At 31.0% G+C, this 16,852-nt stretch overlaps 1 protein-coding gene across 2 annotated transcripts in view; it reads right to left on the reverse strand.

Moving 5' to 3' along the window:
* Nucleotides 1-7,595: 7,595 nt before the first annotated feature.
* LOC129230060 (uncharacterized) overlaps nt 7,596-16,852 on the reverse strand; it is a 32,059-nt gene continuing 22,802 nt past the window's right edge. The window contains exons 3-4 of one of the 2 annotated variants that reach the window (XM_054864444.1): nt 9,043-9,138; nt 7,596-7,694 (exon numbers count right to left, since the gene is read on the reverse strand). In XM_054864444.1, coding sequence (XP_054720419.1) covers nt 9,062-9,138 — 77 coding nt within the window. In that variant the 3' untranslated portion in view covers nt 7,596-7,694; nt 9,043-9,061. The remainder of the gene's footprint in view (nt 7,695-9,042; nt 9,139-16,852) is intronic. The other variant, XM_054864446.1, reaches the window with a different exon arrangement.

The following is a 16,852-nucleotide window of genomic DNA, read 5'->3' on the forward strand; positions in this document are numbered from 1 at the left end:
GAAGTTGTGAAGCATAAGTTATCAATGTAATTTCCAGGTAGAGTAAAACACATTTTTTCACTTTGTTTATTAATGGTTTTATTTCCTTATTTGAAGTAGACAATATAAAAATTAGATTTATTTTCTGCAAATAATAACATTAACACCAAATAATATCCCAACGTGTTGTACTATTAAATAGTACTATTAAATAGTACTATTAAATAGTACTATTTATTAATTTAGGGGTTTGTTAATATTTTTTCTTACTGTAGTTAATAACTTCAGATTTTTTTTATATTAATGCATTGACCTATCAAATCATTTTTAAAACATAAAAGCAAGCTTTCTCAAATTTATTATTGTTGAAATTTTAAAGTTAATAATTTAAAATAAAACTAAATTGTTTTGTAATTATTCTACACATCTTGAAGGCATTTGAAAATGAAATGGTTAAACAAAAATGTTTAAACATTTCTCAATAAGGAATATTTTTGGACAATCAAGTGAATTTTATTTTGCAAAGAGCAGTATTTTAAGGCACAACCTGGCTGTGTAAATTTGCATGTATGTGTTTCAAAGCTTATTAGTTTTAGTCAGAAAATATTTTACCAAACCTTTTTTCTTTTTGATAGATGTAATAAAAGTAAACTAGTATGTCCCCTGATGTAACCGTATTTGTACCAAATTGCATTGGTTTCAGTGAAATAAAATTTGTAAACTCCATTTCAACATGTAAAAATTGGGGCTCAAACTCGAAAACATGTTGGTGCAGAATAGAGATGAGTTCGGGCTCATTTTGAGAGCCCGGGTCCAAAAATTTGTAACCGATCCCGCCCGATATTGTCTCTGACCAAAATCCAAGCCCGAAGGAAATTTTTTTTGTATCAAAAAACGAGCCTTCTACAGTCTGACACGATCTCTCTGTTAATGAAAAATGTTGTGTCAAATGTTCCTCATTAACAGAGAGAAGTTTCTAAATTTTCTTAAAATGCTCCACTTCAAATGCATTACTGTATGACATATTGCAATAGTAATCGCAAAAAAAAAAAAAAAAAAAAAAAACACTATAAATAAGCGCTAGTTTATTTATTTATTTTTTTTGGGGGGGGGGGGTAAATTTGACATTGATTGAACTGATTTAAATGTTCCTTTAATTTTCTTACAGTAGGAAAATGTTTATTTGCTTTTAATTTGTATGGAGATTGGCGATTGAATATCTGTGCTTGATCCCGAGCCCTATTTTTGGTTCTAAAGCCCGTCTCATCTCTAGTGCAGAAGTGTCAGTAAATTTATTACAGGGTTCGTACTCAATTTCAGAAAGAAAATGAAGGAGTTTTGAAGGAGTAAAATGAGATTTTGGAGGAGTGCTAACGGGCTGTCATCAAATGATGTCACACTTTTTTCCAACAAATTTGACCCCTTCCCCTTTATCACAAAGTGTTAAACTTCAGCTAACTCCTCCTCTTGTCATATGTCAAATTTTTTATAAACATATTGTTACAATAACTGTGATGTCACTTTTTGTCACCCCTTGTCAGACTTTCATGAGCCCGTCTCCTCCTGAAGGCATGACATCACTTGTGGATGACCCTTTTTATTTTACAATATCATAACTTTGATTTACTACACAATTGTTTTTTTAACACAATCACTTAATATAGTACATCCACTTATATTTAAATAATAATTAGACAAACTGACTTTTGCTCTGATAGTGTGGAGGAGGGAAAAACAGTAATCATAAAACTTGAAAAAAAAAAGCCAATCACCAACATGTTTTACTTCACTTATGAAACGTCTTAGTCTTCTAATAAAATTTACGACTTAACAATGATCAATTTTTAAATCACATCTTTCTGAAAAAAAAAAATAAACGCACGAAATTACTACATTAAAATTGCCCTTCTCATGAAGTTAGTTGTCGATCAAAGTATTTTAAGTTACTGTCATAGAGGAAGATAATGTGGTCTTGAACTAAAAAAAGGAGTTTTGAAGGAGTAAAAACCAAAGCGAAGGAGTTTGAAGGGCCCTTCAAAAAAATTTCCTAAATGAAGGAGCATTGGAAGAGTTTTGAAGGAGCGTACAAACCCTGTTATTGTAATTATTCTAGAAATCAAGCCCATAAGAAAGTAGGATTAATGAAATGATTTGTTGATCCTTATCTAGGTGCATGTGCTAATAATATATAAAATGAACATTGAGAAAAACGTAAATGTTAGATCCACGCAAGAACTTTTGACAAGTTTACTGAGTTTTTGGGTTCTAGTTCATTTTTAGTTTGTCATGCATTCTTGGGAGTTTTTTAAAAATTCAAGATCAAATATGAAGCCTTACAAATACAAAAAAAAAAAAAAAATGTACTTTGCAAAACACAGGTAAACTTTATTGTAAAATACTGTTTGAAATAACCTTAGATTTGAGTACGTATAAAGTTAGGAAATCCAAAGAAATGAATAATAAGTTCATGCATATTTCTAAGGGGAAAAAAATAGACTGCCTATATACTTAAAAAAGTATTTTTTATGTTTTGTAAGAAAATAGAACTATTAAACTACATTGGGAAAAAATCTTTTTTTTCTAGTTTTTCCAGAAAAAACCCAAAACTTTTTTTTCCAGCGCTTAAAAGTTTCTGAGGATTTTACATCTCCAATCCTTATTAACTGAAGAAAGGTTTCTAGAGTCCTGAAATGCATCTGTAATTTTCATTGCTAGTTTTTGCTTTAATAGTTACACAAGCTTACAGTTCATGTTACTTACTGCCTTTGCAACAATTAGATATTTTTTTTATTTAAGTTTCGAAATTCTACTCTTGGTAGATTAAAAAAGAAGAAAAAACTACAGGTGGCTCTAAGTTGTGTGTACAAACTTTTAGGGAAAGTAGGAAAACAAATTAATCAGAATAATAGAAATGTATGACTAGAAACACTAACTTGAAAAGTAAATACGGTGCAGAAATGATAAGGTGAGTAGAACTCTTGTGCAATAGCAATTCCTGTGACCAAACCCAATTTCCAATTTGCCCAGGGGGTAGCTCGTGTGTGTTCAATGAAATACACATTTGTATAAAAATGTAACTTTTTTAAATAGGTGGAGGAGATTGATAATTGAGCCACTCAGAAGCCAATGTGGTTAAGTCCAAAACACAAAAATTGAGAAAATTAATGCATTTTGATACATTAGTTTCTAAAATTCTTGGTTTATTAATTTAATTAGAAAAGTGTGTAAAATCTTTTTTCGAGGTGTAAACTCTGCAAAAAATCAAGATATGTACAGGATGTGTAAATAAAAACGTAAGTATTTATTGAAATAATGACAGCATCTTAAAAATTTTAGGACTTATACTTTTTGGCAGCTGAAAAAGATAAGAAATTTATGTAAAAATAATAAAATAGCATTTATTGTCATAAGTTTTATGTTTATTCATCACAACAAACATCATCTTCTTCCGAGTTATTTAAATGTAAATCTTGATATCCATGTGTTGTCCTTAATGTCCTGTAAAAGTTGTGTTTAATTGGAGGTATATACTTTAATAAACATAAGATGTCTTTTTTGTTTCTCTTGAAATTGTTCTGCCATTAGGATATAATATAGGTTGAGTTATATTTTTTAAATTTGCTGGCCTATCTATTTTTTTTTTAAACATCAATTACATGAAAGGTATCATCCTCATCAAAATTATGTTTGAACTTAAGGCTGCTTGGGTTTGACCTTTCCAATTTTATCCATCTCATATTAAGTCAATTGACTGTTAGTCCACTTGTTGATTTTTTTCTGTTGGTAACAGCTTCTTCCAACGGTTTTGTGGAAAGAAATTCTTGTTGATTCATTTCGACAACTCTGAAAGGGTTTTATTTTGTACCTTTTACTATTTTGTATTATATGATACCAGTCACTAGGTTATAAATATACGGATTTTTTTTGCATAAGCTTCTACAACTGCAAAATCAGTATCATTGGGCAAATAACTGTGCCAACTCAATAAAAATTTAAGCTCAATTGATTCAGCTTTTATATCTTCACTCTGAACCAATTTCAGTAAACTTAACAGTTTTTATATTTCAATTCTGTCCTGAACACGAATCTGAATATATTATAATTTTGTGAAAATCCTTTGCGTACAATTTAATGTGTTTAGTTAAACACGATGACACTTCTTGTGAACCCCGCAATGTTTGGGTTATAGGCCTAACATACATGTAGCCCTCGTTAGCCTTTAAATCATGGCAACCAAGATTGTATACATATAAGTTTCTCTTGTAATAAGCCACTGATGTGGATAGTTTCAGAAATGGCAATGCTTTTTCTAAATCCAAACTAAACACTTATATTTCCTCTCAAGCTCTTAGTCGATCATTAGCCATACTATTACGGGCAATTTTTGCATTTCGCAAGTGTTCGTCATGTTCAACTTCAACTGCATTTTTTTTTCTTCAACTATTGCAAATTGTTTTTTTATTACCAAATAATCAGATTTTGCACAAGTATCTTTTGAAGGTTGCTAAAAATGTAAGTTAAATTTTGTCGAAAATATATGGTGGTAAAACTTTTCCTTTACTTGTACAATTTGCTCTTCATTACATTGTTTGACATACAGGTTATACATTTTTGCAATAGAAAGATCTGAATTTAAGTATCTGCGTCTGGGATTATGACTTCTCGTACTATGAATTTCTTGTTTTTCAGTGTTGCCAACAAATATCGAAAGAAGAAGAAGAATTTTATTTCAAAGTTTATGTAAAAAATATTGATAAAAGGTGGACTTATTCACAATGGCTTCTGAAATTATTATACAATATATTCAGAAGCTATTAAAGGGCTGTCTAACCTAGAAAAAAGTAACCAACAAATAAATCCTCTAATAACTAAGAAGATTATTATTTATTTCATCAAAATTTCCAAAAATCAGAAAATATCAAAAAATGGACTTAACCGCATTGACTCCTGAGCGACTCAATTATTAACCCCCCCCCCTCTTCGCACCCTAAATGATGGGCCTGTTGTAACTAGCTATGCATTTGAGTGAACATGAGTTTAGTTGATCATGTCAACTAAATGGGGGGGGGGGAGACAAAAGATTCAGACAAGTTAAATCAGGCAATCAGGAGGGGCCATGTAATCGGTCTGCAGTCATCAGGTTGAGATTTACAATTATTCATTCGGCTGATTTGGATTCTTGTTTTCTACCAATCCTCAATATTTTTGCACATAAATTTTAAATCACCCTGTTATATGCTAAATGACAATAATCTCTCCACTTTATGCATAATGAACTTACGAATTTATGAGAACCTTTTATTAAGAATTTAAAGTATCTATAAAATATTGAAATTAATACAAAGAACCACAGATAAATATATTTTAAAAATTAATGAGCTTTTTTAGTGCTTTAGTTTTTCTTTGGAATTTTTCCAACTAAATTGGTTGCATGATTGTGTTTGTGAATATTAAAAATTTGTTTTGTTATACATGTGTTATCTGTGATTTATGTAAACATTTGTTTAAAATTTTACTTGTGTGTATCATTTATTCATGTTAGTTAGTGGTAATTGGTGACAGTTTTATTGCTCTGTTATGAACCAATATTATTGGAAAAATTATATGAAGATTTATCGAATATGTATATATATTTATATATATATATAATTGTTGTTCTAACTTTTTTATTTAAATTTTGAAAAAATTTTATTATGCGAAAAATTAGCACATGTCTCAATTGCGTCTGTACCTAAATGATTCATAATTTAAATTTTAAGCAAATATCTGCATTTAATTTTCTACACTATAAAATTGAAGGAAGCTAATCAGGTATTGTTAAAATTAAGTGTTGAATTGAGCAAGAAAAGAGAAAAAATTCAAATTCTTGGAAAGATAGATATTATTACTCGAAGATATAAAATGAACATTGGTACTAAATTGAGCAATTGATTAAAGAATCTGAAATGAAAGTTCAGTTTTTGCTGTTAGTTGAGTAAAGAAAGTTGTTTTTGTACAGTGAACATAAAATATTGATTTCAAGTTATTTATTTTTTTGTAACATTTTTCAATGATCATTCTATTTTTGTTTCTCAATCATACTTTGATATTTATAATAAAAAATTGCTATAATTTCGTTTTTTATTGAATATCTAACATGGACTTTAAAAGTGGATCACAATACGTTGGTAATGCAGAGCAGGGATTGGTTAAGGTTGATAAATTAAAATTGTGAACTGAAGCGTGAAATCAGAAAACTTACTCAAATGAAACATTATTACGAAAACATGATTAGACAGTTAGACAGTATTTGTGAATTTCTAGAACTTTTCTTTTGAAAGTGATTGATAATATTATATTTCCAGGATTTGTAGCACTCGCTTTTTATTGTTTTTTTTTTTTTTTTAACACTTTGTGAAGAGTTATTTACTTTGCTAATTCTTTCAGATGTCAGAAGGGTTAATTTTTTTTTTTTTTTAATTGCCTCCTTGTACTAAGTCAAGGTATTACTGTGTTCCCGCAAATTTTTTTTTACTCAAATTTAAACCTAAATTTATATTTTAATCAGCAGTTGAATCATGAATTTTTACTAATATTTTTACAAGTATGTAATTACAGTAGTACGTCCCTTAAGGGGCATTTTTATGGTTCCTCTATTTAAGGGATAATCACACAGAAACATAACAGAACATTCTTTTTTGAAAACTTGAATTCCTTTTTATATTTGTACCAATTCTCCATGACCCTAATTTTTTGAATTTTTATTTCATTTTAAGTAAAATAAAAAGAAAATATGCCCATGAATATCTCACTTTTCTTCATTATTTTTGAGCCCTTTTTCACTTTTCTTCATTATTTTGGACCCCTTTTTCATATGTCATGCTTTTTCTTTTTTCATTAACATATTCTAACAGAAAAAGTAGACTGTCAAATATTCTGAAAGTTTGGTAACAGGTTAATGCGACAAAAGTTAGAACAGTTGAAGGGCTGGGAGCAGAAACGTGGTAACCCACACTTCATGCAATATCAAATGGTGGTAACCCAACAGTATTGTTTTTAACAATGTTTCTACCCTTTGACTTTGCATGAAGTGTGGGTTACCATGTTATTGCTCCCAGCCCTTCAATTAGTCTTTCACTTTTCAAGAAATCCGTAAAAATGTATATTGTTGGAAGTGTCCCAATACTTTTGGTGATATAGGGTACATAGTTGTCCTGCATGAGGTATCTCTTTTTTCTCCTCAAATATGCCTAATAAATCGTTTCCACTATATTTCAGGAGAAAAAGTTAATACAGTCGAACCTGGTAAAAAAGAACTCAATGGTATCTTTAAAATTAGTTTGTCTTACCTAAAAAGCAATAAATAGTGATATTAGTACATGCAATATGGGGGATCTCAAATGCAGTTCATCTTAGCAGTAATTCGTTTTAACTGAGTTCAAGTCAATGAAGTTTTATTGTAGAAAGTTTTTTGAGAATCTGATCTTGAAGTTTCATGCCTTGTTTTTCATAATTATCTTGCCTCTTGCTCCCAGTATTTTCCCTACTGAAAGAAATTATTGTGCATATGAAAGTCGCCAGTAGTTTCAACAGATAATTAGATTAAAATATCTTTTATTGATTAAAATATTTCTTGAGCACACACTAAAATAAACTTCTTAAGAGACACTGCATGGTGCATGATGTCCTTAGATATCAGAAACAATTTGACAGCGGTGTTGTCTTTAAGAAGGAACCTTCAAAAAAAGTGAAAGTGTTAGTGCTTAAAATTGCCAATTGCATTACTAAAATTTTGTGATAATTTTTTTTTTTTGGTTCAGTTTCAAAATAAAGTGGCATTCTTTACTATTACATCTAAGCAAGTTATTAAAATTGCAGCAGACAAGCAAATAATATGGCAATAACACCAGCTAAAAGCAGAATTATAATAACAGGTGACGAACGGATGGTATCAAGGGCCGAGTGCTGGTTTCTCAACTAGTAGTAAAGAAATCGACGATAAAGAAGAACAATAAGTACTTCAATTGCCAAACTAAAATGCAAACATCGATGGAAAAAACAAATTACCAATGAGCTGGAGGAATTCCATTAGTAGCATTGAGAAGGGATAAAAGGTGGAGAGAGGGAAGCTTTCAAATCTTGAAACACAGGATCACAAGTCACGTGATTGTGTCTCTCATTCGTCATCATTGAACCATGTGACTTGGTATCTTTGTCTCAGCGTTTCCTAAGCTAATGATTGTACTTGCTCCCTCCAGTTACTAATTCTTGTTCATGGATTGGTTGGTTTTGAAGAGGCACATATATCCCAGTAGTAGCAAAAAAGTAAAGAATCAATACCATATTTTCCCACCTTTTCATTGCATATAAAGCTCTAGTACCCATTATTGAGAAATAAGGTGATAATGAGCACAAAGAGGCTGCATATAGCACACTTTATCAACATTTGTAAAATAATTTTCATAACTATGCACATCAAAATACTGGCATGTACCTTTGGAAACAAACCAACTATTGATAGACTTCCAGCAGATCTACAACAGATCTCATTCTTATAAGGCAAGCAGTAGAATATAGGCAATTGACCATGAATATTTTACTGTTTTTATTCATTTATGATATTTTGTAAATATTAACTTAAAGGCAGTAAAATTTGTGAAGTTTCAATTTTTAGTAAAAATTTTCCATTTAGTCAGGAAGATAGAATCAAGTATGAGAAGTATCACAAAAGTGTTTAACATTTCAGAATGTTCTCAAAAAAAAAAAAAAAAAAAATGCAATTCATGTTGCAATTTCAATAACTTCTTACACTATTATTTCGTTCACTAATGTCGGAGAACTCTAACCCCATTCTTTTACCTATACAAGCATTATTCAATCTAATTTCGACCAGTTGAGTAGATTAATTGCAAATTATCAGGTTAAGAATTTCATTTTTTCTTTTAATACAATACTTATTGAACTTTTATTAAAAGGTTTGAGCAAGCATCAGTTTTGAGAATGCAAGAAATCAAAAGCAAAAAGGCATTGTATGAAGCCACTGCATGCTTAGGTAAAGGTAAAAACATATTCCTTATTACTTACAAAATTGTATGGCCAGGTACTAATTTTGTTTCCAAAGTAAAAAAAGCAATGATTTCATTTTCACCATAAAATAACTCCAGAATACAGACAGGAGGCCTATTACACATTGAAAGTTTTAAGTATGCAAATAAAACAGATAAAAGATAATGAAGCATCAGACTGAATAGTAATTACGCTTGAAGATCAATTTTAAGTGTAATTATAAAATACTTATCTATTTACACTGTATCTTGCAGGGAGCACATCTTATTGCTCAATAAATATGCGAAAAAGAAAGCATGGCTCAATTCAGAAAACCAAACGCAATATATTGCACTTTTTTTTTCATTGCCATTCTAATTTAATGTACTATTACTTTTTTTACTAAAATTTTATTTTAAAAAAAGATCAATCGGAAAACAAAGGAAAACAGTTGCAATTGTTATACAGATAATCATGTTTAGACCTCTCAAAACAGATTCTTACAAATAAATGAGAAAATGGAAACACTTGGAACTAATATTTGCAGTAAAAACTTAAATTTTAAGCATTGTGTAGAGAGCTGCCACCGAGTTAAGAGACGAAATAGTTACACTTTAACAGCTTAACGTAACTTGAGTTTAAGTTGTTAAATATGGTTTTTGCAGCGCATAACATTCATTACATAATCTAAAGTAAACATACAAAACTCCTGGAAATTTCAAGACGGGGGGGGGGGGGGGGGGGGGGGGTAAGTAATATTTAAAAAAATTGAAAAATTGATTTTTTATAGATTAAAATGTGGTTTAATAGTAATGTTCGTTCGGGACTAACCCAAAAAATCGTAAAAACAAGCGCCAAATGCATAAACTTGATATTCTGCCAAATATACAAAGGAACTGCAACATTAAATGCAAAATTGCAGTTTTGGCGCAAGTTTGTCCGATTATGGAGCAGAAAAGTCCATTTGGCGGTCTTTTGGAGCAGCTGGAACATCCCTGAGGGTGGCTTGAACTTCAGAAGAAAAAAATCTTTGTTTTGCTTTGATTGCATACATTTTAAAGTTAATTAACATGTAAAATTTCATCTCATTTTTGCAAATAAAATGAGAATTTTTGATTGGAAACTTCTGAAACTCAAGCTTAAAGCTTAAAAACAGAAGAATAGGAGGAAAAAAAATGTTTAGACTTTAAAATAAAGCACATATTTAAACAGGTTTTTAAACATTTATTATGATAATTTTGCAAGCAAATAACATCATCTTTTTTTTTTTAATACAAATACAAATACAAATGTGACGACCAGCAACAGGCACTGGGCCCAGCTAGGCTGGTCCTAGTCAATTAATTAGTCCCCAATGAAGATCAATGGCCCTCTTAAAGCTATCCACTCCCTTGCTCATTACCGCCTCTTCCGGTAAGCTATTCCAAGTGCCCACGACCCTGCTAAAGTAGTAGTTTTTCCTGATTTCCAAGTTAGCCTGAGATTTAAATAGCTTAAAACAATGACCCCTTGTCCTGCTTTCCCCGCAAAAATTTAATCCATTTACATCTTTCATTTTGATAAATTTAAATAACTGAATCATGTCCCCTCTGACTCTCCTTTGCTCCAGGCTATACATGTTAAGCCTATTAAGTCTGGTATCATAATCTAAATCTGAGAGTCCCCTTACTAATTTAGTTACCCTTCTTTGAACCCTTTCCAATACAAAAATATCTTTCTTCAGATAAGGCGACCAAAACTGAACAGCATACTCCAAATGAGGTCTTACTAAACTCCTATATAAAGGCAGAAGAACTTTCTTAGATTTGTTTGAAAAAGAAACTCTTTCAAAAATCTTTTCTTAAGAATAGTAAGTCTTATAATGTCAAAAAGCCCACAAAACATTTGAATTCTTAACTTATCAATAAAAAGTATTTTGAAAACATTTTTTAGGAGATATTCCTCAAAACCATTGGCTGCCAATATTATTTAGCAGAATATTTTTTTTTTTAAACAGCATTAATGTTGGAAATACATTTTCAAAAGGAAGAAAATTAAATATATTGTTTGAAGTTTATAAGGGAGCAGGAGAAAAAAGAAAAACAGATTCTTTTTTATGTATTTAATTGCCTAAAAATAATGGTTGATTTTATAAAAACAACAGCAAAATAACATTTTTGTCTGTACTTTGGTTAAATAACATCAGACATTTATTGTATTGATATCTACAATCAATTATGATAAATGTCGTTTTTTCAAAATAATTATTTTTATGATGAAGAAGCAACTTGTACATAGTCACAGAATTTTTATTCCCAACTTCTTCAAATTTAACTATTTTTATCAGTATCATTAGTTTGTAGCTACATTACATTGTGGGCTCTAAAAGAAACATTTAGACTAGGTAATATTAAGGATAAAAAGAGATGCCCCCATCTGTAAAAGATAATTCTCAACCACTGCAATAGAAAAGTAACGTAAAGTAACAAAGTCTAAAAAGGACAAATTCGCAGATTATTGCAGACATGTTTCGGCATTTCAGGGAACGCCTTTTTCAATGTAAAACGTAGTGAGCTTATGGATGAAAAGACATCCGACAAAAGCCAAGAGGAAATAAGCATACAGCTTAAAAGATAAAAATAGCAGTATTTATTTATCTCACTGCAATAATATCTGCACTTTTCATCGAAATTGAGTTACAGTCACCAGGTTGATCTTTGTGACATACTTCACCTTGATACATCGTTTTATGGTCATTTGTCAATGGGAAATATTTTTTAAAAAAATCTGAAAAAATAGTATCTATGAAATACATGGAGTCACAAAACTTTAAATGGCAATTTCTAGTTTTGAACTCTGCTGCAGATACGACTTTTGCGCCTAGCACGGCAGTAGGCAGTTTATAAATATGCAATATACTGACAATCCGATTATCACATCCAGAGACTGCAGTTTTGTGCTAGGAGCAGACTTATCAGTCTGGAATAGTGAATAACCAGGCTGGAGGCAGATGTCAAAAACAAGTCTCTGTAACTGATAACCGGGCTATCTGTATATTACACGTATTTCTGCTTTATCCCTGGCTTGCGGGGGGGGGGGGGGGTAACTTATTGCTTGTTAACTTGTTTAATGCATCAAGTGTAGAAAGCATAAACAGAAACTATATATAACATGGATAGGGGACATGCTTTCCGACGAAAATCTTAAAAGCCAAGAAAAGCTTTAGAGCTCAGACAAATTATTTCTCATACTTTACAGGAAAATACAGTGCAACACAGCTTCTGAAAGATTCCAGTTCACAGGGGCTAGCCACCAAGATATTTTTCCTCGTTGCCTGTGATTTGTCAGACCCTGAACTTGAAAATATCAAAAAGCTACTTAAGTTTCAGAAACCTTAATTCTTAAATAAATGCTGTATTATGTTTTTCAAATTTTAGCACATGACAGCATTGAAAAATTATTTTGTAATAAACTATTTGGAGTTACAAGCAGTACAGTCGAATCATATTTCAACAAAGTTGAAAGGTCCATAGAAACTCTCATTGTATTGAAATTCCATTATACCAAAATTACTCCGATCTTATGCTAATATTAGTTACAGACCTCAGGAGTTTTCGTTACAAGAGAATTCTCGCTACAATGGTTTTGGACTGCATTCAAATATTAACCAAGGAACAACAGCATTTGTTATTTATATATGTATTTCATTTAAAAATTAAATATATATCATTTATCTTTATTAAAACTGCAACAGAAACACTCAGCAAAATTAAATGTTACTCATAAAGAAATGACTCACATTACCCGACATTTAAGAATGACAGGTCACACAGAAACCACCAGCAATGCTTCTTTTGCATTGACTTAAGATTTAGATTCGTTAAGACTGTCAGATATTTGGCTTCTTAGAAGCATCTTCAAAGTTTTTAACAAGTAATTGCAATAGTAAATTGGCATCACCATTGTCACATTTTTGTTTTATAAGCAAGGATGAAATAAATCGCCCGCCACTGTTATGTAGAGCACAAAATTCCCAAATATTTGTAAGAGGAACATTTATATAGTACATGGTAGTTGTAACTTGTTTCATAAGGAACAATAGAAAAAATATACAGAATTTTTTTTTTTTAACTGGCAGACCTCATATTAATTGAAAAAATATTTTTCAGTGTTCTACTATCTTTACTAATAATAAAGCTGTAAGTCTCTTTGTCTGGATGTCCGGAGGATGTCTGGATCTCTGTGACGCGCATAGCGCCTAGACCGTTCGGCCGATTTTCATGAAATTTGGCATAAAGTTAGTTTGTAGCATGGGGGTGTGCACCTCGAAGCGATTTTTCGAAAATTCGATGTCGTTCTTTTTCTATTCCAATTTTAAGAACAAAAATATCATAAGATGGAGGAGTAAATTACGAAATGATCATAATGTGGAACCGTAACATGGGCACAAGTCAATTGGCGAGATATGAAATCATCATGACGTGGAACCGTAACATGGGTACAAGCCAATTGGTGAGAAAATTCACCATACATTATTTGTAAATATACAGGCGAACCAAAAGACTTTTAAATTTTTCTATTACAGGCAAGCCGTGCGGGTACCACTAGTGTATCATGTAACAGAAATTTATATATTTTAAATTGCAATTGATCATTTATAAGCAGGATTTTCATTTATCACTGGTTGAACTTCACTTTCAAACAGTAAAAAGTGACTTATGGAGGAAGGGTATAAATGGTTTACAAGCATCCTCCTGGTTACCCCTCATCTATCACTGCCTGAACTAAATTAGTAATGCTTTCCTTAAATCCTTTCAGTTTGTCTCAAGATTTTTTTTTGTTACATCATTCGATTTAGGTTTTATATTTTTCCTTCTTCTTATTTCTTCCAGATTTTTTTTCTTTCTGTTTCTTATATTTCAAGTGTGCTGCTTTGCACAACTGGATCCTTTTTTTTTATTTACATCAACATTTTCTATAGTATTTTACTGAGTCTTTTATCACTCTGAGAGCAACAAATGTGTCTAAACTCATGTTTGGTTTGTCACTAGTCACAATTCTTTTGTAGGCCTCTCCCCTCTGAAGTTTGGCCATGAGAGGAAGTCAAGACAGCCTTAACAAGTTTGGTCAAATTAGGGTAGTGCAGCTTTTCATCCTTCAGATTAAAGATGAAATTCCAATACTTTTTGACGGGGTTATCTTCTACATTCTTAGGGATATCTTCGTCATTGATGTTCATTAGGGTGTATCCAAAAAAAAATTGTTTTTTCAAGTCGCACATTCTCTTATGTTTCTCCTTTTATGTCAAAACAACTTGTAAAATTTTCATATAATTTTAACAATGCCAACCTGTGCCAACTTGCGCCTGAAATTGTGAACCAGCACTTATGTAATAGGCTGAATCGAGAAAATTGTTTTTTGGAAATTCCAAATTTCATATTGATAAAACATTGCCCCTATAGCACCATATGTACCACAAAAACATTTATCCAAATTTTAAAAATATTAAGGTACACATCAGGAGCCCTTTTTTCAAAAAAATGCTTTTTTCTATTTATTTTTTAAAAAATTATACATAAATTTATATTAAAAATATCAATTTCAAAAATTATTAGCAAACACATATTTAAATCAACATCTGCAAATGAATAATAAAAAAAATTATGTACTTAAAATGAAAAAATTAACTGAAACATGAAAATACCCATATTTTTGAGTACTATGTTGGAGACTTAAATATTGCATGAGAGTAAAATCTCCTACTTAATGCGAATTACCAACTTTATTGTTTATATTTTTCAGTTCATAATTTCTGAAAACCTTATGTTTTTAAAAATATAGAAAAATTAAAAGTTTTAGGCCAAGTGCAAGATACTTTACTATTTTATAACTTGAATAAATGTTTTTGTGGTATATTTGGGGCTATCAAGGCAACGTTTTATCAACATGAAATTTCAAATCTGTTATTTTATTTAACTCTCCAAGTAAACTTCCACCAATTTTTCCTTTAAGAGCTTTTTGATGAAGGTCGGCTTCATCAAAAAAGCCGGCTTCTTTCCGGCTTTTTGATGAAGCAGGGCATAACTTTCAATGAAAGGTCACATAACTCGTTATGCATAAGGTGTAGAATTCCCCTGGGATACCAAAAATATAGGATTTATAGAAAATATAGGATGGTTTTTGACCTTTTAAGAAAAATATACTATGCATAGGAAATATAGGATGACTTTGATCCCTGTACTTATTTCAGCAGAAACCAATTGAGCAAGCATGCACACTAAAGCTGAAGTACAATAGATGACAAAATGCAGAAAAATTTGCAGATATTGCATTTTACCTTAACACAGTGGTATAGAAAGATATATAAGTTGTGGGGCATCTAAAAGTGATGTGTTTCTCAATATACATTTAATTTTAATCTAAATAATTAAGAATAAGGTTTTCCTTTTTTTTTTTTTTTTTGAGATTATTAAAATATTTACGTACTCAAGCAATATCTACATACTCAAAAATTTTTTTTTTTTTTTTAAATAACATTGGTAACATAAAAAAAACTGGCTCCTGCATTTTTAAGGAAAGTTTTGAAACCTATTGCAGATGGGATTGGTTCTCTCATTTACAAGGGCACGGTATGGCACGTTTTTTTTTCAATTTGAAAACGCGGTTTTAATATAAATCGAGGGTGCTGAAGTCGAGGGTGGGGGTCTAATTTTTCACAACTTTCCCATTTTCAAGACATACAAGATTGAAGTATAGCATATAATGGTATATTTCAATGGCACAATATAAGATTATATTGTGGTCTTATTATTTATAGATCAGCGGTAGTGGAATTGGGCTGATACTCCAAGTACGCCGTAATAATAGTTTGGTTGTTATAATTTATTGTGCAATCTATGCAGGGCGTTGGTACATTGAATCAAAATAAAAAGCAAATGTTTAGCGCACTTATTCTTCAGCTTTTTTAATTTAATATTACTATTTGCGAGAAGATAATACTTTTTTAAAACTCAACAAAATGAGGTTCTACTTCATTCATGAACATTGAATTTAATACAGGCAATTGCCAAGGATCCTCAAGCAAAAAGTAGGGTGTCCCCCCCCCCAAAAAAAAAAAAAAAAAACTTTCAAAAGTTGAAATTCTCACCCTCTAAAAAGTTTCCTATGTTGGATATAAAATCACTGGTAAAATTTTATAACTCTACAAAAATATTTAGAGGTCCCCAAGAGCGTTGAATTTTTCCAAAATGTCCCAAATTTAGCAAAATTTCACTAAAACAAGTGTTTACACCCTACTAGCGCCCCCTACATCGTTTTAAATTTTAACCATTTATAAATACTCTAATAACTTAGTTGCAATCAATTTATTAAAAAAAGGCACTAACTATTTTAACTGCAACCATATCACTGTAAACTAATAGTCATTTTTTCCTCTTTAGATTCTATGCTGGCAACATCAACTGCTGGTTATAAAAAAAAAGGATACATAACTGTGATTAAAATTTCTGATGATATCTATCAGTACTATGAAAAATGACTATGTATGACTCATTTAATCCTTAAATTAGGAAAATTTTTCACTTTAGTAGGCTTGTGGACTTTTAGAACAGTTGAGCGGAAGAGGCTATAATGAGTAAGGGGGTAGATAGCTTTTAGAGTACCATTGATCTTCGTTGAAGACTAACTAACTACTACCAGCCTAGCTGGGCCCAGAACCTGTTGCTAGTTGTCATATTCGTATTTTAATATCCAAATAAGAAAAATAAATGTGCATGTCTGCTAGAGATGAGTTCAGGCTCATTTTTGGAAAACCGAGCCTGCCCGAGCCCGGGGATATTGTCAAAATCCGAGCCCGTCCGAGTCAAAAACT

Source organism: Uloborus diversus, chromosome 9 (genome assembly GCF_026930045.1).
Source record: "Uloborus diversus isolate 005 chromosome 9, Udiv.v.3.1, whole genome shotgun sequence".
In the NCBI taxonomy this organism is placed as follows: Eukaryota; Metazoa; Arthropoda; class Arachnida; order Araneae; family Uloboridae; genus Uloborus; species Uloborus diversus.